General features: G+C 43.5%; 1 protein-coding gene across 1 annotated transcript in view; it reads left to right on the top strand.

The window, feature by feature from the left end:
* Positions 1-19,930, top strand: part of xylt1 (xylosyltransferase I) — a 62,359-nt gene extending 42,429 nt beyond the window's left edge. Inside the window, exons 6-12 of the mRNA XM_071913924.1 lie at positions 2,176-2,256; positions 3,502-3,718; positions 4,126-4,302; positions 7,059-7,324; positions 10,814-11,012; positions 16,710-17,043; positions 19,573-19,930. Coding sequence (XP_071770025.1) covers positions 2,176-2,256; positions 3,502-3,718; positions 4,126-4,302; positions 7,059-7,324; positions 10,814-11,012; positions 16,710-17,043; positions 19,573-19,895 — 1,597 coding nt within the window. The 3' untranslated portion in view covers positions 19,896-19,930. The remainder of the gene's footprint in view (positions 1-2,175; positions 2,257-3,501; positions 3,719-4,125; positions 4,303-7,058; positions 7,325-10,813; positions 11,013-16,709; positions 17,044-19,572) is intronic.
* Positions 19,931-25,947: the final 6,017 nt, after the last annotated feature.

The raw sequence follows: 25,947 nt of genomic DNA on the forward strand, positions 1-25,947 counted from the left end.
GGACCCGACTCCAGTGGTGCAGGCAGGAATGCGGGGGGCTGCCCTGCCCGGCTCTGGCCCGGCTATAGCTGTTGTTATCAGTGGGGCTGGAGACAAGCATTATTTCCCCTCTAATTCCCTGATAATGTCTGTCCTGCCGCATGGATGACTCTCAAAGGCAAACCCAGAGCCCCTCACACCAGCAGGGGGGCTGTGTGTCCGGGGGGCTAGCTTGTGTGTGTGTGTGTAGGGGGTGGAAATGGGAGGAGGGTGTGTGTAGATGGCTGGGAGGGAGAGGGACAGTGTGTGTGTGTGTGTGTGTGTGTGTGTGTGTGTCCAGAGGGCCAGGGGATGAGTTACACGCTTGCTTTGTCAGAGAGTAGAGCCCTCTTTCCCAGCTTTTATCTACACTGTTTTCTTGCCTCTACCTCTTTTTCTTTAAAGCCCCTTTCATAGACTTTACAGCTGCTTTTAAGGAGTCCAAGCTTGGAGAGACAATGATTAGCTGCAGGCGTCATATCTTCTAAACTCTTTCACCCTCACCAGAAAGTATGTTATCTATGTCTTGGTCTTGGAAACACATCGCATCTCCAATTTGTGATTTATTTTGGTTTTATTCTGTAAGTGACAGCTGATATTGTCCCCTATGTGTGAAATTTTTTTTGAAAATGTAACTGTAAAATTCAAAACAAAATCATAACAGTCAATGAGAAACTTTTTTTTTTTTAATTACTTAAACTATGGAACTTTTTGGAGGTTTTTCCAGGACACAGATGATGAATGCATGAGGCTGATCCATCTCTCATCTGTTTGAGCAGTATGGTGTGCATTCATAACCTGTCAGCCATGGCATTCAACTATTTCCCTCTGGAATGGCATATTAAAAGTCGTTGTTGTAAAAAGGGCATGTTATGAATTTAACATTAAGAGCATCAAAGTGAAACAAGGGCACAATTTTGAAGTGTAATTGGCTATGATATTGAAAGGGTGCACGTTTTTGGGTTGCAGGTGGTGTTGAAACTCAGACTAGTATGTGTGTGTGTGTGTGTGTGTGTGTGTGTGTGTGTTAATGTGTGCGTGTGTGTGTGTGTGTGTGTGTGTGTGCGTGTGTGTGTGTGTGTGTGTGTGAATACCATTGCCGACAGAGACAGAGTGACAGAGAGGGCAGCCGCAGGGCTGACGGTAAGCAAACTAGACCCACTGGATGGGGTGACCGCTCAGGTGGCAAATCTGGAGCTTGACATGAATTCCCCCCGCTGTTTGTGTGCGCGCGCTTGTGTGTGTGTGTGTGTGGGTGGGTGGGTGTATCTGTTTATGTGTACACAAGCATTTATGTCTGTATATGTGTATGTGTCTGTATATATACAAGCATTTGCGTGTCTGTATGCATGTATATTGTGAATTTGCATACAAGCACATACACTGTACATACACCAGGATTTGTGTGTGTGTGTGTGTGTGCGTGCGTGCGTGCGTGTGTGTGTGTGTGTGAGTGAAAGAGAGAGAGAGACAGAGGGATTGCATGTGTCTATAGAGCATATCATCAGTTGGGCTTTATGGCTGAGGACCTCCTAAGATAAGCCCCCCAGGCTGTGAAATTGCTCCTTCAAGAGAAAATGACATTAATATGCGTTCCTCCCTCCCCCACTGATCCTCTAGCCTTTTACCAGGGCCTCGCTGCTCTTTTAGAAAGGGAAACCGAGCCATCATGAAAGCCAGACACAAGCTCCACCACAGATGAAATGTTAGAGCCATTGACTGGGGCATAGCCTGCAGAGCAAAGCTTTTAGCCTGTCTGGCCCGTGTATGAGGGAGTAGACTGCTCTACAATGTAATACCAGCATGAAGTCATTCATCACAATCAAGGATAGCGCAATCTTTTGTATAATGCTGAATAGTTTTAACGGCTTGAGGGGAGTGAGTGACTGACATTGAGAGCAGCGGAGGTCTTTAATTGATGTGTAGGTGACTCAAGTGAGCTTTTCATTACAAGTAACAGGTAGATTCATATGTGCAATTTTCATGTCAAACTCACATTACAGGTATAAAGCAAAATAATGGTTATATTTCTAGAAAATGGTGGAAAGTGAGGTTGTACCTTGCATTTCCCCAGTCAATTTATTTTGTCAAAAGTAAATAATATTTTGCTTGCTTCATGATTGTCTGATGCTGATGATTTGTGCCTTTTTGTTTCAGGACCAATAACCAGCTGGTGGCCTTCCTGTCCAAATACAGAGACATGAACTTCATCAAGTCCCATGGCAGGGACAACGCCAGGTGAGATGCACACACACACGCACACACACACACATACACTTACACATGAACGCACACACACTTAAATGCATGCACACACACACTCTCACATGCAGTTTTCAATGTCCCACTCTCCCTCTCTCTGTCTCTCTCTCTCTCTCTCTCTCTCTCTCTCTCACACACACACACACACACACACACCTAACATGTATGTGCACTCACATACTCCTGCCAGCACAAAGCGGTCACTGAGTCATAATCCAATTACCTCCCATCTGTGGCTTCATTAATTAACCTTGTTGGTGAGGTTGTTGCCAGCCCGCCCTTCTCTGCCGCACCTACTGCCTCCCCGCCGCAGTCCGCTTTCTGCCCTGTCACACCCCGGTGGCAAACCAATCATCACCCCACACTGCAGGCAAAAACACCCTACCTCTTGCATGACTTAGCGTAAATCAAGAGCTGTGGCCAAAGTGACTTTTGTGGAGGCACACGAGAAGAAGGGAAAGGGTGATTGAGTTTGTCTTCAAGAATTTGCTAGACAGAGCTGCCTAGTCCTAACTGAACTTTATATTAATAAGAGTAATCTTGGCAATCCACACTTGCCCTTTGCGTGTGTTTGAATGGCTGAAATAAATTTAAATTATAGCGCCCTTTACATTCATAAAACATAAAAAATGCATGAGCATGTATTCCAAGAACAAGGAGATTCCAAAAATGTCAAACAATTAGAACAGTAGAAATTTTAAATGTGTGTGTGTGTGTGTGTGTGTGTGTGCGTGTGTGTGTGTGTGTGTGTGTGTGTGTGTGTGTGTGTGTGTGGCACAAGGTCAACACGTCGTCAGTCTGTGTCACCTGTCACAGAACGCAGGGAACTGACTGACCTGGTTGACCTGAACTTGACTCCTACCAACTCACACTTGATACAGTCACAGGAGTAACACCATCCATTATGCATGGAGGGTGTCACTCCATCTTTCTGCTGATAAAAGTGTGTAGTGACAAGTGTGAACTGTAGATTTGTCCAGTTATTTAGGGGCAAGGACAGGAGACATGTTGCACTATAATGCAATGGAAATTCATGTTTGGTATTACAACGTTTGTTGCAATTTTCTATCTTAATATGATACTTTTTTCATTTGAAACTGGTAAATCTGTAAAACCACAGACACCATTTAGTCAGCTGCTGTAGTCTACACAATAACGAAAACAATGTATTTTGTATTGTATAACCATATCCTTGTGTGTGTGTGTGTGTGTGTTCACTAGGTTTATCCGCAAGCAGGGTCTGGACCGCCTGTTCTACGAGTGCGACACCCACATGTGGAGGTTGGGCGACCGTAAAATCCCAGAAGGCATTTCTGTGGACGGTGGGTCCGACTGGTTCCTGCTCAACCGCATGTTCGTGGAATATGTCATCAACTCAAAGGATGATCTGGTCACCAGCATGAAGCGCTTCTACGCCTACACACTGCTGCCTGCCGAGGTAACACACACACACACACACACACACACACAGACACCACCTTGACACAAACAAGTGTTCTATTCTGTGCTGACTGCCAGGTAAACACTCTGTATCACTTATAGAAATAGAATGCAATGTTCCCTTTTCATCACTGTACAAGATGTACAGAAAAAAAAACTTGTAGGCGGACATAAAATCATAAAATGAGGGCAAGATGTAAAAGAATAAAGACTACTTTTCTGACTGTATATAAGGATTAGATTAAATTAAATGATCTATGTGGAGAAATTGGATGCTTTTCATGAGCTGCTGGGAATCTCCGTTCTCTGCTGCTGCTCTGTTTCCTTTTGTGAATTGGATGCTGTAAGTAATAAAAGCTATACAATTTTCAAATTTCATCTTTCTCTCTCTCTTTCCATTCCCAGTCTTTCTTCCACACGGTGCTGGAGAACAGCGCCCACTGTGAGAGCATGGTGGACAACAACCTGCGCATCACCAACTGGAACCGTAAGCTGGGCTGCAAGTGCCAGTACAAGCACATCGTTGACTGGTGCGGATGCTCCCCCAATGACTTCAAGCCTGCTGACTTCCACCGCTTCCAGGTAAGTAATACTTTAATGTGGAGAAACTCTCTTTTTGCCCGCCTCCCCTCCATGACCAGCCAGAGAACAGAGCTGCTGGACCTGGTAGGGATTCAGTGTCTTGCTCCGGGACATTTCAGCAGGGCAGGCTGAACCCAAGGGCTCCAGTTAAAGAGCGGTCTCTCCAACCACTAGGCAGAAAGGTAAGGTAGAAGCTGAAGAAGGATTAGACACATACAAACTAGCAAATGTAAAGAAAGGCAAACAGTTGTGAATGAGAGACAGGCAGATACACATACACAAAAATGTATGAGTATGAGTAAACAGTATTTTGCTTTGGGAGGACGTCTTTTCAGCATGAACTCCTCAGTTTCCAGTGGGAAATCAGGACCGGTCAACCTCCAAAATTCACTAGCCTCAGGATCTGTCCTCTCCGCACCAGCATTCAGCCTTTTTCCCCAGCTTTCAAAATCAATATGTGCAGAATTAGGTCTCGATTAGTGTGACCCTGGACCAAAAGAAAATAATACTAATTAGGTCTTCTTTGGGGGAAGAGGGCCTATGTTTCCGAAATGAAAGTGAATGAGTGGCAGTGACTCCGGGACCCCAGAAAAGTCAGTACTGCAGTTTGACTTTTAATGAGATCCTAAAAAAAAGTGAAAAGAGCTCTAAAAAGTGGAAATGTTCTGCCACAGTTAAATATCACCTCAAGTCGTATTCTTTTAGTGCTGTCTCTCACTCTCTTTGTCCCTCTTGCTCCTCACATACAATTCAAAGCCGTAGCGCAGACCACAGTCCTCCCCTCTCTCGCCAGACCTGTCTGCCTTCTGTCTCGCCTCAGTCTCTGGCAGCCTAGCGCCAACACATTACCGCAGGTCCTTGGCACTGCCGCAGGGTCTGGTTGGCACCCTGGTAACAGCGAAGTCCAATCCTGGGAACAAAGCAGCCCTTCCAGAAGCCAGCCAGACCTTGGTATTAATAGGACTTAATATCCCATAGAGCACGCTATCTGAGTTTCCCTTTGAACCTCTGAGTAGGGGAAAGATAGGCAGCACGTTGTAAAGTAAGGTTCACTTGGATTCATTGCAGCTGAGAAGAATAATTCAAGGTATAAGTGTCTAGTTTCCTACATAGTGCTTTGTGATCTTGAAGTGCACTTATCAAGGGAGAGGTGAGGCGTCTTTTGTGAAGGAGAGGGGTGGTATGTGGAGAAAGCGGGGTTATGTGTCTTTGGTTTTAGTGCATTATTGTTTGGAAGGAGGTCCATTTGGGAAGTCTGCTGGAAAGGCAGGCTGTGGCAGGTTGGTGCTTTCAGACTACTGCACTAAGGACATGTCAGAACGAACAACATCTGACAATGTCCCGGTGTAAACAACCACAGCTCTCACAGTAAAAACTCCCACCTTTATGTCTCCCTTGATGAACTGTAGCTGAGAGTGGAGGATTAACAAATCGTCTGGTACAATGTGAAGCCACGCCGACTTCCCCCAGTCGCTGCCCCGGCATGAGAAAAGGCTGAGCACCCAGAAACGGGCCAAAGCTTGATTAGCCCTCCTTTTTGCAGTAGGTAGCATGGAGGTGCTCAGTACATGGGTAACTAACAGTAAATAGTTGTGTGTCTGGGACTGAAAAGACGTCTTTGTGTGTATGCCAAGTTGTGGAGGCGGCAGATTTCATGATGCACCATCAACCACACAAGCACCAGTGTGGGACAGAGAGAGAGGGTGAGAAAGAGGCAAGGAGGCCAGACTGTGACAAATAAAGACCAAGAAGTGTTGAGAGAGATGAAGAGAGAAGGAGAAATGAATGGATGGATAGATAATATGCTCTTTATACACATTTACATCAATCCATCCATTACCCTTTTGTCAGCACAGCTATATTTACAAATGCTAATTAGCTGTTGTTGAAAATACCTTTGAAGTATCATTTTGTGCTTCCAAAGATATGTAACAAGGCTCATTTTTCTCCTTTAGTCAAGAACCTTTGGCCATCAACATTGACTTTAATCTCTGTGCTGAAGCCATCTGACACAGATGACCAGAATGAGTTGCATCTCTGGCACCCGTTGTTTAGGCATTTCTCCCTCAGTGACCCACCTAAAATCCTTTCATCAGTAGTCGCATTGCAACGTGATTTACTTTTTTAAAAGACCTCTCTTGCTACATAATTTATTTTCTCCCCAATTTCTCCTAGACCTCCCCTGTTCCTCCTCTGACACCCTACCCTGCATCTGAAATCTTAATCACAAACCTTGACTGCGTCCCCAGAGGTTGTCTTGGCTGAGTTGTTTTTAAAGTATTCAACTCAGAAAACTTGTGTTTTTCCCGGCTCTGTCTCTTGTGGAAAGAGGGAGGAAGCAAGTAGAGTAATTTCCCTTTGTTGATTCAGACATCATAGTAGTCTGCGCTGAGTTTTCCCATTGGCTTTATGGGTGACTGGCTGATGGGGACCACATACAGGGCCCTAGACTTAATACATGCAAACCATTTGTTCTGCAAGAGAGCGGAAGAGAAAGGCTGAGGAGAGAGCATTTTTGATTTAATAGTCATTCACAAATGCATACAGAGCTGTTTTACATCTCTCTCTCTCTCTCTCTCTCTCTCTCTCTCTCTCTCTCTCTTTCTCTTTCCTCTGCCCACACACATCACTTCCACATGCATCTTCCTTCATTCTTGTCTTCCTGGCATGCCACCACTTCTTAACCTTCTCTCCTTTGCTTCCCTTCATCTCATCCCTCCCTTCTTTGTCCTCCTATTACCTCTCTCCCTCTACAGCAAACAGCGCGGCCCACCTTCTTCGCCAGGAAGTTCGAAGCCAGCGTGAACCAGGAGATAGTGAACCAGTTGGATGCCTACCTGTTTGGACCGTTTCCCCAGGGGACCACGGCCCTCCAGGCCTACTGGGAGAACATGTACGATGAGGCAGATGGCGTGGCCAGCCTGTCGGACACACAGCTCACACACTACCACTCCTTCTCACGGCTGGGCCTGGCCCGGGCTGCTGCCTCGCTGCAGGGAGACCCACAGGATAATAGCTGCAGGTTAGTTTTGTAAACACAGGATGAATACACACACACACAAATACACACAAGCATCATACCATCATCACACACCTGCACCCACATCCACAAACGGGTGCAATTCATTCACACAGACATGTCTTCGTTCTCATAAGCCAGACACACCCAGGTTAGCATGAGAAGCCGCAACCTATATAAAACCTTTTGTATCTCTGCTCACACAGTGTCTATGTCTGGCATCACATGTCAGAACGATGCATCATTAGGAACAATGGATAGTTCCAATGAGCAGCTGGGAACTCTGGGTAATGCGGTCTGTTCTGTAAGACGATATGACATTTCTGTCAATTAAGCCCTGAGGTGATGAGGCTATATAGGTCAAAGCGTTGGAAGCTGTCCCTCGAGGCCAATGTATTATTAGTGGGATTGTATGATTTCCAAAGTGCTGCTAACATACTGTATGTGGTTAAGATGAAAAAGGAAAACCACACATTCAGTCTTCTCTGCGTCCATATTTAATGATGAAATGGAACATATTATTCAGCTTGATGTACTTGAGTAAGGGTTACAACAACATATGCCTGCAGTAGCATCTGGCGTAGGAATCCTGGCTAACTGTTTAATTTGACTTTATTTGCAGTGCTAAAACGTAAAAGCAAAGTGATTAACAGTGATAAAATATGCTGATTAAAAACACACAAATAAGAGGTGCAAATTACTGATGTGTGCAGGTGAGATAAAAAAAAAACCCAAGTGTCTTGAAAAAGCACTTCACCTCAAAATAAAAGAAAAAAGAAACACACAAACAAAATAATTACAGTAACGCCAAAAATCAAGATAACGAGCAAAGCCATGACTGGACTGGATAACAATCTATATGGCATGGTGGAAAAAGGATCAACAGTCTGGCAACAGAGGCTGAACGTCTCTGGAATCAATAAAGTATAGCGACACAGTTGCTTTACTATTACATTTAGGACCAGCATGATTGGCTGTATTTATGGCTGAGTCTCAATCAGTCGAGAGTTATTCTATTCAAGAAGGTTTGCACGTCAAAAGTCATCAGGTAATTACTGATACCACATGTATGGAAACAGCATCATCTACGGTTACTTGCTGTTGTTGTAGTGTATTGTGTAGTGTGTACGTGGAGCAGTGTATGTCACTGCTCCACGTATGCAGGGCTCCAGTATGGCGTCCGGAGTGTCCGGTGCCAGCGCTCCCCCCAGCTGCATTGTGGGTGTTCTGCAAAGCCCTGTGGGTAAAGCTGAATGGAGAGAGGAAGCATGTTTCCATCTGTCCAACCTCAAAACCACTCCATCTATCGGTTACAGATGTTTCTACTCATACCCTCCATCTGTTAAAAAAGAGAGCAAGAGCAAGGGAAACGCGGGTTGTGTGTGTGTGTATGTGTGTGTGTGTGTGTGTGTGTGTGTGTGTATGTGTGTGTAAGAAAGAGAGAGGGTCGACAAATCTCCGTAATTGCCAGATAATGAGCATGTGAGAAAAAGCATTTACTTTGGGGAAACAAGCAAACCTCTTTCTTTCACACATATGTGTAATCCCAGTGTCAGACAGCTGGGAGGCCACAGGGTCACAGAGCAGGCAAATGGTGTGTGTGTGTGTGTGTGTGTGTGTGTGTGTGTGTGTACTGTACGTTGTATTATTCCTGTTGGTGCTGTTGAGTCCATTAAGAGTCATGCGTACCCTCATGTGCGTGTGTGTGCCCACATTATTTGCATGCATATAGAATTCAAATGTGCCTCCGACAGATGGTTGCGGCAGTCTTGGTGTGAGACGAGAGAGAGAGAGGGGAAAGAGAAGAGAGAGGGATTGGAGTCTTTTAGCAGCCTGCTGTGACTGGGTTGGAGAGAGAGTGGAGTAAAGGCCTGAAAGGAGCTTCTGTGCCGGCTAAGCCCCAGACCCAACCCTCTGCCTCTTACACTGGCAGCCCCGTCTCTTCTGGGAAAGACGGGGCAGGGGAGAACGAGGGCCAAGGGAGGAGGACTGGAAGCAGGGGGAAAGAATGAGAGAAGAGGGGACGAGAGGAGAGGAGGGGGAAAAAAAGAGGAAAAAGGCAGGTGGGAAAATAGAGAAGAGGAGAAAGGGAGAAAGATACAGAAAGAGGGAGCAGGAGAGGAGAGGAGGGAGTGTGGAGTGCTATCCTTGTGGGTGTAAATATTTGCTGTTCTGCTTGTCAGGGTAGCATTTACCGGGACGGGTTGACTCCTGGTCCTCAAGTGGAATACTGATGAGGCCATGGGCACCGGGGAGTAGGAAAGGAAGGGGTGTGTGTCTGTGTGTGTGTGTGTGTGTGTGTGTGTGTGTGTGTGTGTGTGTGTGTGTGTGTGCGTGCCTGCGCGTGTGCATCTTTGCATATGTAAAATGGGGAGTAGAAGGGGAAGAAAAGAGAAGTGAAGGAAGCAGAAAAGAGGAAAGATGAGTAAACTGAGAGAGAAGGAGAGAGGACGTGTGGAGAGAGCAGCTGTGGCGCGTTCCCCAGCAGTGCCCACCATGGCCCCTGTTTATTTTCCCAGAAGTCACTTGGGCTGCCTGCCCCGAGGGCCGGTCCTCTGCCACGTATGAAGCAGCACACAAACAAACAACAGACTGATCAGGGGGGCAAGACCTTCGCTCGGCTTCAGCTGACTGGGTGACCCAGTTCAACTTTGTTCAACAGATTTTGTGTGTGTATGTGTGTTTGTGTGTGTGTGTGTGTGTGTGTGTGTTCAGAGCTCTGACTAACCCTAATCTACTGCCAATACAGCCTATGACTATTCGGTAATTTAGCTAGCAGACCGCTGTGGTCTGGGCTTTCTTGTGTCTTGTCTACCGATCGCTTCCCCTTCAGAGCCAAAGCACATCAAACCAATCAGTGCATCTTTCATTACAGCAATGATATAGATAAAAGCAGAGTGTTCTTTACCGTGATTACGGATAGGACAGTGACGCAGTCAGTACGAGTACCGTCTGCAATACTAAAGTACCCAGAATCACAGTGAAGAATGTTCTCAAAAGTATTATGGCTTTTATAGAATGTCCAACACTAATGTTCACTAATGCACCTATTTTCTTTCAATAATATACACGCATAAGAATAAAAACAGGAGAAAACAAGATGGCTAACTGGGTCCCCACTTACCACAAGACTTGGCATAGCAACCAACAAGCCACGCTTTATGTGAATTATCAGCGTGGTCGGGACATGTCTTTGACCAATTGGACTGCTTCGCCGAAACTACCAGTTGTATTAAAGGTCATTGAATTAATGTCCACCTTGTCACACAATCATGGAGCGCATTGACAACGCGCTAACCTTCACTTCGAGCATGCATTAGCTTCAAGCCACATTAGCATTTCCAAGGCCGGTCCCATCCAATCCGTATCCAGATTAATCTAGATATTCCTCTCCTCTTACACAGTTGGCCTTTAAAAACGGCACAGTAGGTAGGTCAGTAGGTATCAGGTTTGCTAATGGATTCTCTCTCTCAATGCTCTGCGGGTTGCCAGGTATTTCCCCATGGGCCACCCGGTGTCGGTCCATCTCTACTTCCAGTCGGACCAGTTCCAAGGCTACCTGGTCAAGCACCATGCCACTAACCTGGCAACCAGCAAGCTGGAGACCCTGGAGACCTGGGTGGCACCCAAGAAGAACTTCAAGATAACCACCCCTCCCAGCAGCACCTTCAGCCGGCTGCAGTTTGCTGAGGTGAGTCAGCGCATTTCCATGTGTCACATAGCATTTATTTTTCATTTACATTGCCATTAAAGTCACCCACTTGGCATGAGTCACCAAACAGTCAGTCAGCCATTCACATCAATGAGTGAGCTCCATTTAAACCATAAGCATCACAAAAAACTGCTCTACAGCATATAATTAGAGGTGAGATATACAGCTCATTGCCATGGTGACCTTGCCAAGAGTCATAACAGCGCAACTCCATGGCAATTAAACGGGTGCCTATAATGGCCTTGTAAAATGTAAATTGATTGAATTCATCAGAGTTTATAGGGATGAGCGCTTCATGTGCTGCTTATTTGTTGTTTCCTAATAGAACGTCTTCTCACCTTCACACTGGAATGCTTCTCTTGATTGTCTTGTTATGTTAATCTGTGTTTCTGTTTACCACAACGCCTGTTTAGGATACAGCAGCTTGGCTGAGGTGTGACAGCCACAGAGCGTCTTTTAAAAAGGGACAAAATTAACTGAGTGAATATAAATTGACCTTTTTCTTGGGTTTATCATGCATGGCTTTGTAGGAAGCAGGGAAGCTATTGAAATGTCATCAATATGTGAATGGATTTGTTTTGTTCTGTTAGTGTCTGTGGATCAAACTCACAGCATCTGTAATCTGACCTTTAAACACCTTGACCCTTTGAATTTTTGGACAAGCAGTCTCAGAGTGAACTCTACTGTCAAGGGGATCCAGACCCACAGTTGCCAGCTCTCTCTCTCTCTGTGCTCCGTTTGTCTGTCTTGCCTATGAAACAGTGAGTGACAGAGAAGCGATGGGAGTTACGACTTTTATCTGGATGCTCAGGCTCAGAATACAGTCACTCTGTGGTACTGTACAGTGACTGGCAGTCAGTCAGTCAGTCTGTCCGCCCGTCTGTCAATCAGAATGAGAGCAGAGATAGGCTGAATAAGACAGCACAGCAGCAGCAGCTATCTGCTTTTAGTCTGCTTAGCAGATATGACCTATTATACTAAAGCTATACGCTGGAGTTTGGGAGCTAGATAAACTGTATGGAAAGTCTTAACAATGTGTTCCTCCCCTCTCCTCCTTTAGATATAAAGGAAGACAGATACAATATGTCTTTCTTTTCTCCCCTCTTCTGTACCGCCTCCCAGCGAGCTTTATAGACCTCTTTGCAGCATGATTTAGTGTAGGACTACTTACAGACTGCACAGTTTAAGTATTTCACTTCAAGTCAGACTTGACATTGTCTCTTAAATTATCCAACATATGTACAGTATATACACACACAGTATATACACATACATATTGTGGTAGAAGATATACACACAGTTATATGTACACAAACAGGTCTTTGTAGACAAGACTCAATGATCTGTGTGATTCAGTCTATGCCTCATCTCATTTTTTTAACTTATTCTTTTTTGAATATTGGTTTGCACCTATACACCTTTTCCTTAAAGTCCTGCATGATTAAGCACATGTCAGGTACGTGGCAGACCACAGACAGACAGGGTTACCAGTCGTCCTAGTTGTAGCAGTATCTGTCTGTTTCGATGCATCATGTGACACCCAGCATGCACCTTTACAACATGGTCTCTCCACCCCTTTCCCATGAAATGTCTCTCTTTCTCTCTCTGTCGCTCTCTACTCTCCACCCTGACGCCTTCCTTCATCCATCGCTCCACAGTGTATCTTTATTAGCAAGCATCCATCCATCTTACCCATAGTCACTCAGTAGTGTAAACGGCGCCCCAGGGGAGTCCTGTGGTGCTGCGTTGAACACCTGTGTTTGATTACCCCCACAAAAAGCGCCACTAATAAGCCTCTGAACGGAGCCCTGGGGGCCTTCAAGCCCCATGGTTTTAAACAGGGCCAGATGTAGACTGGGACTGTCCGCTCCACTGCCTGATCAAATTGACCTGTCTTGTTTTATGGAGGCGTCGGACTCTGGGCGCCTGCGAGCTGGTAACGTGGGGAGAGGGTTTGCAGGGTCGCAAGGTCAGCAGTAGGAAATAGAGTAAAGCTAGATTGGAAGATGAGAAGGGGTTTTATGTTTCCCATAAAGTTAGGTTTTAAAGTAGGGAATCGAGCGGTGCTGTAAGTCAGGATAAAATAATTAATTTGGGTAACAGTCATAAGTGATGAGGCATATGTGGAGGAAGAATAATATGAGTAAAAGTTATAATGTACGAGTCATTAGCAGATGTTCTCACTGTTGGTGAGACAGTGGGAGTTTCTCCTTAGGGTTGTCAAGTCAACAGCAGAGGATAAATGAGGGTAGAATCTACTGAAATCAATTGCGGTTGTTAGTAATTGGTTGATTATGAATGGAAAATGTGGCTAATTGGTTCAAGTCAATGCAAAGTATGAGTAACCAGCTTAAACAGCTTGGGTTGCCAGGTCAGATGAAAAAGGGAAAAGGCATACAGTAGTACTTTAAATGGGAGTTGAGGTCATGGTGAGGTTGCCAGATCAGCGTTAGTTCCACAAACAGCATCTTGGCCTAAGTGGAGCTATAAGGGAAGGAAGGTCATAAGCCTCAGACTTGGTGAGAGGTCTTAAGGCTTGATGGAGTAGTGGTCTTAAGCCACAAGATGATTGGGTGGAAGCAGTAAGGGACAGGTTGAGTGTGTGGAGGTCATCGTAAGCCATAGGCTGAAGCTGAAATGGGCCAGAAGTTAATCCCCATTTGACCCACTTCCATGTTGCAAGCAAGCATTTCTTGCTACTGTTGGCTTCCTCTATCATCTGCAGATGTAACTTGAATTTCATCACCAAAAAAACTGAAACCTCAGTCACAGAGTTCAAAATGATTGTAATATTCATTCATTTTTTATTGTAATGCTTAAAATAATTGTGAAGCCATAGTTAAAATGTTTAAAAAAACTTTTAAATTGTATCACTGTTGTCAGCTAATGTGGAAACCATGTTGTGTATGTGTATGCGCATATGGACAACAGGATCCAGACCCCAAGCTCTCAGCCTAAATATTCAACAAGTTAACATAGCATCTATCCTATCCTTATCTCAGACAGGGATTGCCTTCTTCCACTCTTTATCTCTGTAACAAACAAGGTGGGTATTGAGCATTGGTTGTGAGGCAGAGAGAGCCAGGAGCGGTCCAGCCGGTCAACAAGGTGCATGTGCAGCTAATTAACCTGTGTGTGTATACGTGTGTGTGTGTGTGTGTGTGTGTGTGTGTGTGTGTGTGAGTCAGTGCAGGGAGAGAAGCCTGTGGACTGAACAGGGAAGCATGCCCGTACACCTGGCCTGAAAAGGCTGCTCCTGCACACTGTTATACTGAACCTTGAAAGGGGGAACTTTGACTGGTGCATAATTTATGTTGTGCTTAGTTTATGCTTGGTGCCGAATAAACTACGGGCAAATACCAGAAGCAAGTCTCCAGGGTCTAGAGACTCTGAACACCGTCAGAATTTCCCTCTTGCAGCTCGTACTTTGGTTGGCTGTCTAGAGTCTCTTTCCCAGTGGATTACAGTGAAATTCCTCTGTCAATACTCCTTTCATTTCTTTCTGAAGCTTACAATGAGACTGCTGCCAATCAATTGTGGATGTACTGTGTGCCAATGAGTCAGCCTTGAATAAGGTAATGAACTACAGAGGTGCCAGAGAAGAGAGTTGATTAGTATAGGCTGTTGAGGATTGAAAGAGAAAGAACCAAGGTCCATTGGGCAGAAATGGCAGAGGTCAGTCCAATAATTGAGATGAAAGTGAGGTATCTTTTATAGATGGGCAAGGCTCTCTCTCTCTCTCTCTCTCTCTCTCTCTCTCTCTCTCTCTCTCTCTCTCTCTCTCTCTCTCTCTCTCTCTCTCTCTCTCTCTCTCTCTCTCTCTCTCTCTCATTTACGTGAGGAGTGTCTATTTATACATTGCAGGCTCATTTCTCACAGGGTGTAATATAGAGTCAGTTCCAGGCAGCCATTGATCGTCCGGCAGGGTGAGGCTGTGTTAATCAGCTAGCATTGTAAGGATGAGCACTTCCTAAAGCCGCCATCCTTCTCACATTTCTGCTAACACCCCGGACAGACCTCTTTCACTGTGTCTGTATTTGTGTGTGTGTGTGTGTGTGTGTGTGTGTGTGTGTGTGTGTGTGTGTGGGTGGGTGTGGGTATGGATGTGTGGTCTATCTTCCTGTCTCTTCCATCAATCCTGATCTCCCCATCTCTCTCATTTTGCATACCACACAATATTGTAACCTCTGCCCTCCCCTTTCCAACACACACATCACACCTCTTCAGTTACAGTCTTGACCACAATGAAGACATTAAAGGCAATTAGCTGTACTTACATACCCTTCCTGCTCTCTGTGATTAATTCACTCTGTCTGTCTCTCTCTCTCTCTCTCTCTCTCTCTGTCTCTCTCTTCCTCTTTTAATTCATTTCATTTAAATTCAAGACGATAAGATCATTCTTACAGTGTGAAAGCACAAGTGCAGAACATATCATCAGTACATCTCAATTTAGATCAAACAAACAAACAAACAAGCCAACACGTGTATACTAAATGGTAATTATGTAAGCTTATATAGGACATAATAATGTTAACTTGGCTCATTGTTCCACTGGCTGTCCTTCAGCGTTTGGCAGGTAGACACACATTTTGCAGCCAGGGGAGGTATGCACCAAAGAGATATTTTAATTTTGGCACTATTTTTGACACTGTTTTTTTCAAATTCATAGTATTTCTCACTACATTTTGGGCTACAATCTGCTCACACATCTGTGTATTTGTCAGTGTAGGAGAAAATGCAGCTGTCTCCATCTCTCCATGTTGAGCACTGTAGACATTTCCTTTCCTAACTGGGCTGGGAGGTTTCCTTCCCTTCCTCCCTATAGACTCCCTTTTTCTATGGAAAGGCTGCGGTCGCTGTGTTCGTCCTTTTTTAGTCAATGTCTTCCTCTGTTTTGGATTTTTTGCTGTTGTCAGGTGGTAATCTTCTACAATGTAGTCTCTATTTAAGGACAAATGTCATTCATAGACTGGATCTTGGTGGGTGTTCATCTCTCTCTCTCTTTCTCTCTCTCTCCCTCTCTCTCTCTCTCTCTCTCTCTCTCAATCCCTCTCTCTCTCTCTGTTATATGTGTTCAGAGCAGCAGGCAATGTATTTGATCTCTGTCCCAAGGGAATATAGCTTGGGTTTTCTCATACTATGCCTTCCTCAGCCTGCTTCTCATATTCCATATTAAATATATACTCAGACATAGGGGATGTCATACAAGGAACTGTGGACAAATTGTTTTAAATGTGCAGGACCGAAACAGTAAGGCTTGTCAGTATATAACATTATAGAACTCTGCACTGTAGTGGTTTAGGCTGGATTGTGCTGTTGTTTGGTGAGCTTCTGCAATGACAAATGCATGCTGAGTATTATTTCCCATGATGATACAGTGCAGATGTGAATTACCTTATTGCCTCTCAGTCAATTGGGTCAGATGGTGATGCATGCATGGAGCATGTTACTTATTTATATGTACTGTACATTATATAGCAGGGGTGAATTATGTAGCCTGCTCTCACTTTCTCTGTGCTTTTAGCTGTTATTCTGTCTCTCCCTGTCTCTCTTCTTACCTCATTCTGTCACTCACTCTTTCCTTCCTGTCTATTTTCTCTCCTTCCCGTTTCTCTCTACTCTCTGTCTTTTTACCCCCTCGCCTCTCTTATGTTATCTCCCTCTCCCCGCTGTCAGATCGGTACCGAGTGGGATGCCAAAGAGCGTATGTTCCGAAACTTCGGCGGCCTGATGGGACCCATGGATGAGACGGTGGGCATGCAGAAGTGGAACAAGGGGCCCAACGTCACGGTCACAGTCGTGTGGATCGATCCCACCAACGTCATCGCAGCCACCTATGATATCCTGATCGATGCCAGTGCCGAGTTCACCCACTACCGGCCGCCGCTCAACCAGCCGCTGAGGCCCGGCGTGTGGAGCGTCCGCATCCTGCACCACTGGAGCCCTGTGGCAGAGATGCGCTTCCTCATCGCCCCGCTGGCCTACAGTAAGCACCAGCCCATCCGACAAGGTGAGAACGAGCTTCAAATAGCTTCTTCATTCCTATTGTCATGACCCAAGGAAATTGGCTTATTTGTAACTACAGCCCACTTGTTTTAGTCGATCATAACACAGAAAAGTAGTATTGATTGTGTTTTTATTAATAGAAATAGCCTTGCTAGACTTTTTGCACTACTGCGCTCATCCTCAAGAGCAGATATCGTACGTCAAAAAGGAACTAAATGCCAAATATCATATTTTGGAGAAACCCCTCCCTATTTCTGCTACTGCCCAAAGAGCCTTTAAAACCAAAGACTGGTCCGAAGCTGCTACAATGTTACCAATACCGGTATTAGTATTAAATCCATTTTGGACAGGCTTATCTTAACTTTGAATCACAGCAACTGTCCACCTACATTTTTTACAGTTCAGTCTGATGTATGCTGAAAACAATGGGCTCATCAATGCATACTGGTTATGTTTGACAATATGACTGATATGAATTATATGTTAATATTACTTTTTCTCTTATTTGCAGTTGTGTAGAGAGTCCAACACATGTATGCACAGAAACATAAAAATAGACACACGAACACAGTTTCATTTTGCCATTGAGCCAATCAGAAGAACATTGCTCTGTGAAATAATGATTGCCATTTTAGGTGTTCGTACTCGCACAAGCACACAGACACAGACACAGCCTGTATTTGCAATGATGCCCTTTCTAATCAAGCCGCTGGGCCTCTGCAGGCCCTGGTTGTTTGTCATCAAGTCACCCCTAATAACCCGGCGCGCTGCTCATACATACTAAACAGAGTGTTAAACAACAGCGCATTTAGCCCTCCAAAAACAATGACACAATTAAATCAATCAGCCAGCATGGATAAGGGGCAAGACTCCATTGTTCTAGTCCATAAGCAGTCAGTTTGCTCTGAAAGTCACATGAGAGTTGGAAAGCTAGCTTCGGCATAATCACGCCTTGCTCCGTTTAATAATCTCACTGAGCCATTTTAATTATGAAGAGAAACAACAAATAAAGTTACAGCTTTTCTCTTCACCCTGGGCCTCAGTGGGATTGTGGTGGATCTATTGTATAAGCGTGAGAGTAAAATATTCATCATTGGTTTATGAGTGTTTTTGTTTGTTTGCTTTGCTGTAAGTTATAAATCCCTATTGATGGGTGGAGATAGTTGCATGGCGCATCATTTAATTGTGTCTCACCCCAACACTTTGTACTTGGGGAGGATGTGAACGAGAACTACATTTTTTTTTCCTGCACTGTTTTCATCCATGATATCTTGTAGCTCAGTGGTGAGATTGGTAATATCACTTCATTTACATTTCCAACCCACTCTGTGTGTTGAAGTTAACACACTTCATAACAAATGCAGAGCAGAAGAAGTATTGTACCAGGCTGACATGAAGTATGGTCAGACCATATCATATCCATACAATGTTACAATGTAAGAATGCATAATACTACTATAGTGTTGTCAGCCTCCCCTTGGGTTTGACTGCAGTCTATAGTCATTATGTAATGTCTTGTGTATGTATCCTTGGCTTGCTGTGTGTGTGTGTGTGTGTGTACAATGTGTGCTTTGGTCCTAGCTGTTCCATCCACCCGCCTATAATTTACTGCCATGACTGGCACCCGGTTCCCCTCCTACATGCAGCACCAGTAAAACTTTATGATGTGGCCTTTCACCCGCATTGGCAGCAGCAGACACACACACATCCATACACATACACATAACTGTACACACACTCACATATAAACATAACTACACACATTCTCACATTAAAACACACATTCATACATATACACAACTGCACACATTCAGAAATTCATTCACATACACACAACTACACACAATCACACACACTTGCACACACTGCTACCAAAGGCTAGCTGGCATCGGCCGGGCATCCCCTGGCCTGGCAGAGCACCCAGTGTCTGACTCCATCTTTTGCCACTAGCCCATGAAAAGTGCTGATGTCTGCTAACATCTGGGTGAGAGGCCAAGGCGGAGAGCAGTCATGTTCCAGAGCCACGCTCACAAGGGATCGCTCGCGCCCCGGTGCGAGTCCCGCTGAGGAATTTACAACTTCACTGGAGCTCAGGATGGTGTCTGAAGGAGAAGTTGCATCTTCATTTTGTGCCTTTATCGCAGAGCTCGACTTTCATGGGAAGAAAGAATGAGGGCGTTTGAGTATTTGTGATCATTTCTAAGAAGTTAGTATTGCAGTGACTTGCCATATCACATCAAAGGATGGGATTTAAAAAGCCCAATCGTGAAAATCAATCCGAGCAAATTAGTAACCAGTTTAAGCTTTTCGGATGATATTAAACCAAATCACGTTTCACCTTTGTGGATCCAAAAGAAAACGCTTTGATATCTGACCATGTCTCTCCCTTCCCCTCTCTCTCACATTCTCTTCCCTCCCCTTCTATCTTTTTCTCCTTCTACAATCCCCCACTCTCTCTCTGACCACTGTTTACCCCACTTCATCTCTCTCCCCCTCCTCTGTTCTCTCTCTCTTTCCTCCCACCGTTCTCCAGAGGATACTCTGAAGCTCCACAATGGGCCAGCGAAGAACAGCTACATGGAGCAGAGTTTCCACGGCCTGAACCCGGTGCTCAACATCCCTGTGAGCCTGGGCTATGTGGAGCAGGCCAAGAGGAATGCTGCCCTGACAGGCGCTGAGCTGGAGCGCTGGCTAGACAGCCTGGTGGGCGAGCTGTGGGAGGCGGCCGACGTCTGCGCCGTGGGCCCTACCGCCTGCCCCGTCATGCAGGCCTGCCCCAAGACCCCCTGGAGCTCCCTGAGCCCAGACCCCAAGTCCCAGCTGGGAGCGCCGCGTGCCGACGGACGCATCAGGTAGCAGCGGGGCCTCCAGCTGGACAGGAGGCCACGGCACAGGAGATTCTCTATTGATTTTATTTATTTCTGGGGTTTGTTGCAGGTGGGGGGGGGGGACAGCGTTCCTCCTCTATCACGGGAGAAGAGGGGAAACAAAAGGAAAGTGGATTTTTTTTAATTGTCTGTAAAGGAAACTAGCAGAATGGTTTTGAGACCCTCCCGCGGGGTTCCTCTTTTTAGGGGATTATGCTGGCTTTGCAATTTCAGTTTCTCAATGTATTTATTTTCATCTCATGGCTGAGTTTTACTGTGATCAAACATTGCAATTTCGAGCATTTAGTTTGCTGCTGAATGAGAGAGTAATTATGAAGTCGGCTTTCCGTGCCCCGCGCGGGGCACAGCGGTCATGTGAGTGTGGAATAGGATTTTCGACACTGGTAGTGGACCAAGTTCTGCTCCAAAAGGCCTTAGCTATAAGACCTACGTATAAGGAGGTAGCCTGGTACTGATTTAATTGATGTGCCTCTTAAGGTTTATGTCAGCATAAACAACAAGACAATATCTGAGCGGTCGGATACACCCAAACAGTTGAGAACATTATTATTTTGATACGACTCAAATGCAGCACCAGTAAAAGCAAAGTTCCCAGTGTAGATGAAGAATTTTAAACAAAAGTAGTAATTCTAGCATTGTTTAAGGCAATGACTTCAAAACCCTGAGCCTCACTACTCAGTATTGTCTCAGTGCTCTAACTTTGTAAATCAGTAGAGTAAATCAGTAAAAACAGCACAACTTCAGACATTCAGTCAGTGCCTGATCAGGATGTGGAAGTGGTGTGTCTGGGCCAACCATCTGCCCAGTCACTTTTAGTAAATATGGATTTGTCTGCAAATATAGAGGCCTTTTCTGAATAATTGAAACTATTTGGATTATAATAGAAATTTAATGTAGACATTTTAGTGTTCTAAATTCATAAATGCTTCATTTATGGTTATTGTAGATTAATATTTCTAGATTTAACATGCTGTACTTTTCTTTGATGAAACAAACCAAGACGTTGTGACAGGCAGAGGATAAAGAAAGACTTGTTTCGTCCATCTTGGTCTCTTACCAACCTGCCTCAAACTTGAAACAGAATTATCTCAAGCTGACCTTACAGTTCTCATTCCTTGTTTTCAATTTCATCTTTTTCTTCTTTTTTTTTCCAGTTGTTTTAATGACACTTTATGTTGCACGTAAATATACAAGAAGTCTCAAAATTGTGTGAATGGGGGGAGTGAGTCCATGAGTCGCTATTTATTTATAAGTTTATATAAATACAAATATTTTTAGTCAGTGACTAAATAACTACCACGCTGCCTTGGCAGCATGATAAATATTTTTTTGTAAAGAAAGCTGCCTTTATTTACAAAGGCCAACGCCCCAAACTTATACTGTACCTTTTTACGGCCCGCACCTGTGTGTTAGTCAGTGTTGTCCTGTCTGAATAGATCTTCTTGTCTTGGTTTCCTACATGGCTGTTTGCCAAGTGCATCACAAGAGGAAGCCGCCCTGACCTCCGAGGTCAGAGGTCAGCTACCTAACAACCTCACCAAACAGAGAAGGTGAACAAAAACACTCCTCACGAAGAACACATTGGACAACGTCTGGATCAAGAGAGAAACTGTGCATTTTGGTGTTTTATGGTTCTTGTCAGTTTCAGACTGGTAGTGAATGGTAGTGATTTTCATGCTGTGACAATAATGTACAATTTCAAGTGAATATTATATTGTATCTGGATTGCAAATGCGTAATTTATTAGATCGGGTCCAAGGCACCTTTTCAACTGTGTCTACATTTGAAGTACCTTTTGCTGCCATCAAGACAATCTATCAGCGTTTCAAACAACTTAATCCCTATATGACGTCATGGGAAGCACTGTCCCACACTGCACCCTGAACAAGAGGTACGGTCAGACATTTGCTTTAGTTTAAATCAGTCTCATCTGAAGCCAATTAAGAGTTCAATCTGTGATTGTCAACATTATTTAGCCGCCACATGAGCTAAGTGAGTGTTTTTGCAAAGGCTAATCAAGAGTCATTACTGTTCATTAATGTCAAGTTCACCTTGCCTCTCTGTCGGATGTGTCTATCCTAACTGGTATCACTTCCTCTCTCTCAAATCTTAACTGTTTTTGGGGTTGGGTTATAAAGGACAGTTTCGTTGTTCATTGGCTGGCTTCTGTCGCCCAGCGGTGTACTCCATCTTTTAACTTATAGTGCCACCATGCTCAAGAACAATTACACAATACGTATTATTCTGTAAGTTCAATGATAATTTGGGAAAAAGGTGAATTAAATAAATGTAACTCAATGTGACAGTCCTATTTTGTAACAAATGATTAACGATGAAGAAAATGTACATAGGTATTTTGTATTGAAAAAATGTTTAAAAGGTATTGTACATATAAATACAGATGTGATAAAATGATTATGACATTGAATTATTAAGAGTTTTTGAAGTGTCAATAATTGGGCACAAAGAGTGAAATAATGGTGTTTATTGATCCAAGTACATAACCTGTTTCAGTGTTTTGGACAGATGTGACAACAAGCGTGTCCTATTTGCCTCTCAGAGAAAATCTCATGCCAGATTGTTGTTGTTCTTGCTGGAATGTATTGTTGAGCAACTGTTGCACAAATTTCTCTGAACTGATGTTTCCCCTGTTGTTTTCCGGGGAGGCTCTGTGCCTTAGCTGACTTTTAGATCCTTCTCTGTCCATCAAAAGAAATCCTTATTTCGTCATTTGTTTTGACTTTTTACCTTATGTGAAGAATGCCATGAGTCTGTCAAGTGATTCAATGGTACTGTAACACCAAAAAGATGTCTGCTGTTGTATATATCATGCCTTCTGTCTTTATTAGCTTTTATTTTCTTCCCTTTTGGGGGATTTATTTTGTTTTACTTGATTGGCCTGTTTTACTTTTCTCTGACTGCTTTTTGGAAATAAAACTCTATGGAAAAACAGCTTTTTATGAACTCAGTGCTACAGCAATAATATACAAGTTGTCATGCTATGCATTTAACAAACCAGCAGGTCTATTCATGCATCTTTCAATAAATCCAGTAAATCCTTACTCCATTACTCTCTTGCTACTTGGTAAATACAGGTAGCTTCACGGATATGAAAGCCCCAATCCATTTAATTTGGAAATATAATGCATTTAATATGGTAATATATTTGCATTTACCCACAGGGATCATTAAAGTTTCATTAGTTTAATTTATCTTATACATTTTAGGGACATTCATAAAAAGTTTTACTTTTCAACTTCCATAATCAATTATAACTTAAAATAGAGGACCTTTATACTTCAATGCTTACAAAGAATGCAAGTTATTTGAGACTTAAAACTGCCTTTTATCAACAAAAAAATAATAATAAAAGAATAAGGGATTTCTTCTTCTATTTCTATTGAACTAAACATTCTAGAGCTGGCCCTATAGTCGCATGGCTCTATATGGTGTGGCTCACAGTTGGAAATCATTTAAGACTCTAACCATCACTTCATCCCTTAAGTATTTTCCTTAGTCAAACTGAGGGAGTCAAATTGTTAACTGTGGGTACATCTAGTTGTTCCCATATGTTTTCCACTAAATTAGCTTCAACAATTGTCCTCTAACAGTGTAGCTGCCCTAGAGTCTCTGACGGGTGCTTTAATTGTATTGTCTCTTCGAACACCTTGATGAGCACCGTGAAAACTATAAATGAAAAATGCAAAACAAAGGACAAATGCTTATTTTTATAGTTTCACAAGAGTAATAAATTGTTGCTTTAAAGGCACTTTACTGAGCACAGTGAAATACAATATGCTCTAAGTAAACTGTATGACTTAATATCCAGTTTTAGTAACTATATAAGTACAATTAACACACTTTAATCCCTAACATATACATTTGTTAGACAAAAGAGTATGTATTAAACTTAAATTCACAGACACTGATATGGTAATTTACTGCTGTTTGACTGTCATGTGTAGAATAGCTGACATCAGTTAATTAGAAGCAGCATTACTTTCAATGACGCTACAAAATAAACAAAGACATACACTTCAAGGTTTTGTAATACTTGCACATGAATTGAAAGCTACAACAACGTAAAATATCAGCGGTACAATTGGCCAGAATGTAAACAGTACACGGCTAAGAATACAGTGTCAAGAAAGGGAAACTTACTCGGTAATTAAACTCTGATAACACTTTATAAACCGTCAACAGGAAACAGGGATGGAAGTAAAAGTAAGTAACGCAGCCATCTTACTTCCTGCTATCTCTGCAACTCGCATTCTTCCGCTGACATCACAATGTAAACAACTGGTTGCTAGGGCAGTCTTAAAGCGATCTTCCGTCATTTACAAACAGATTCTCACCCAAACCCAGAGACTAGCCCTGTCACTAGATGGTGAGTGGAACAAATCTCCTTTTTTGTTTCACTCTTCTGTGTATGCGTGTAAAAGAGAAAGTGTGTGTGTGTGTGTGTGTGTGTGTGTGTGTGTGTGTGTGTGTACATTATGTGCAATCCCCCAGAGGCTCCCTCACACAAGGCAGCACTGTCGAGTCTTTGACAGGCCGAGATCAAAGGAACACTACAGGGCCAACAGATCCCAACTCCTGTCCCATAAGACTTGGGACAGGCGTCCTAATTAGTCCTGGGATGCTATGATGTGTGCCTAGTCTTCGAGTGTGTGTGTGTATGTGATGTGTGTGTGTGTGTGTGCATGTGTTTTCTAAGTGAGTGAATGAGTGACTGAGTGAGAGAAAGAGAAACATAGTGTGCAAATGAAAATGCATGTGTGGGTGTGTGTACGTGTGTGTGTGTGTTAGTCAAGAGTGTTAGATCTGAAAAAAAAAACCCTACCATATTATTACCGTACTACGGTTTTCATCCACAGCAGGCCGTATTACGACGGTTTGACACTGAAAGCTATCCCGCCGATGTTAAGGAAATGACATGGATTAATGGCAGATAAACACATAATTTTCAGCTTTTAACCTTAGCTCGCTGACACATAAGCGGCTCGATTCATTATCGCCTCTGAAAAGGAGAGATTTGGTAGTAACACAGCGTGAATAGGCATCTGTCTCACCACTGCAGCAGAGGCATCCAGCACATGGGGAGTATAAAGAAAGCATATACCACTGAATATGTTAAAGTCAGAATGAAATGAAAATTACTTTTTCACCTTGTCAGTTAACTCTCCACACCATAATGCAGACAGGGTAGGTTACTTTAAAAATGTATTCCTGTACACATACTAGTTACCTCATCAAAACTGTAACCAAATTCAGCAATGTATTCTGATTACTTTCTGTTACTTTCAGATTACTTTCCCACATTTGAGGTCAGGGGCGTTGTTAGGATTTTAAAGCATTTGGGGTTCAGCCCAATTTGCAATGCATTAAAAAAACACAGTAGGGGAGTCTGCAAAATTTTGCAACAGCAAAATGCATCAATCTGGTTCACTTTGACATGAATATACACAGGTCTAAATTAAGCAGCTTAATAAACACTTTGAGCAGCAGTGATATTTTGTAGCAGGTTATCTGTTACTGTCTCTCACCTCACTCTTCCCCTTCTGAAGTCCTCTCTTGCCTCTTATTTTTATCTCTCTTTGCCTCTTCTCCTCTCACTTGTTCAGGTTGTACAAAAGATAAACAGTGAGAGACAGTCATCAATGAATATAAAATAAACTTAAAGGGCTGCATATGATATACAGTATGTACTCATCACTCTTCATCAGCTTCTTTACTGTGTAAGAAAACGGATTAAATCCAATCCAAAAATATATGTTATATTTAATCAAAGTTTGTGCCTCTAACTATTTCACTAGCTCTAACACCACTTTTGCTGTTTGCTAGGTATGGGATTTTAACTTCAAGCTTAACCTATTTTAAGAAGCAAATGATTTCACCTCACATCTTAGAAATATTGTGATCTTGAGATTACAAGACTCTATCTGAGTGCAGTTCAGAGATACTGAGCATCAAAGTTTTGGCATCCCAGCGGGTAAAACTGCTATGTGGTGAAATCTCTT

The sequence above is a fragment of the Centroberyx gerrardi genome, chromosome 3 (assembly GCF_048128805.1).
Source record: "Centroberyx gerrardi isolate f3 chromosome 3, fCenGer3.hap1.cur.20231027, whole genome shotgun sequence".
In the NCBI taxonomy this organism is placed as follows: domain Eukaryota; kingdom Metazoa; phylum Chordata; class Actinopteri; order Beryciformes; family Berycidae; genus Centroberyx; species Centroberyx gerrardi.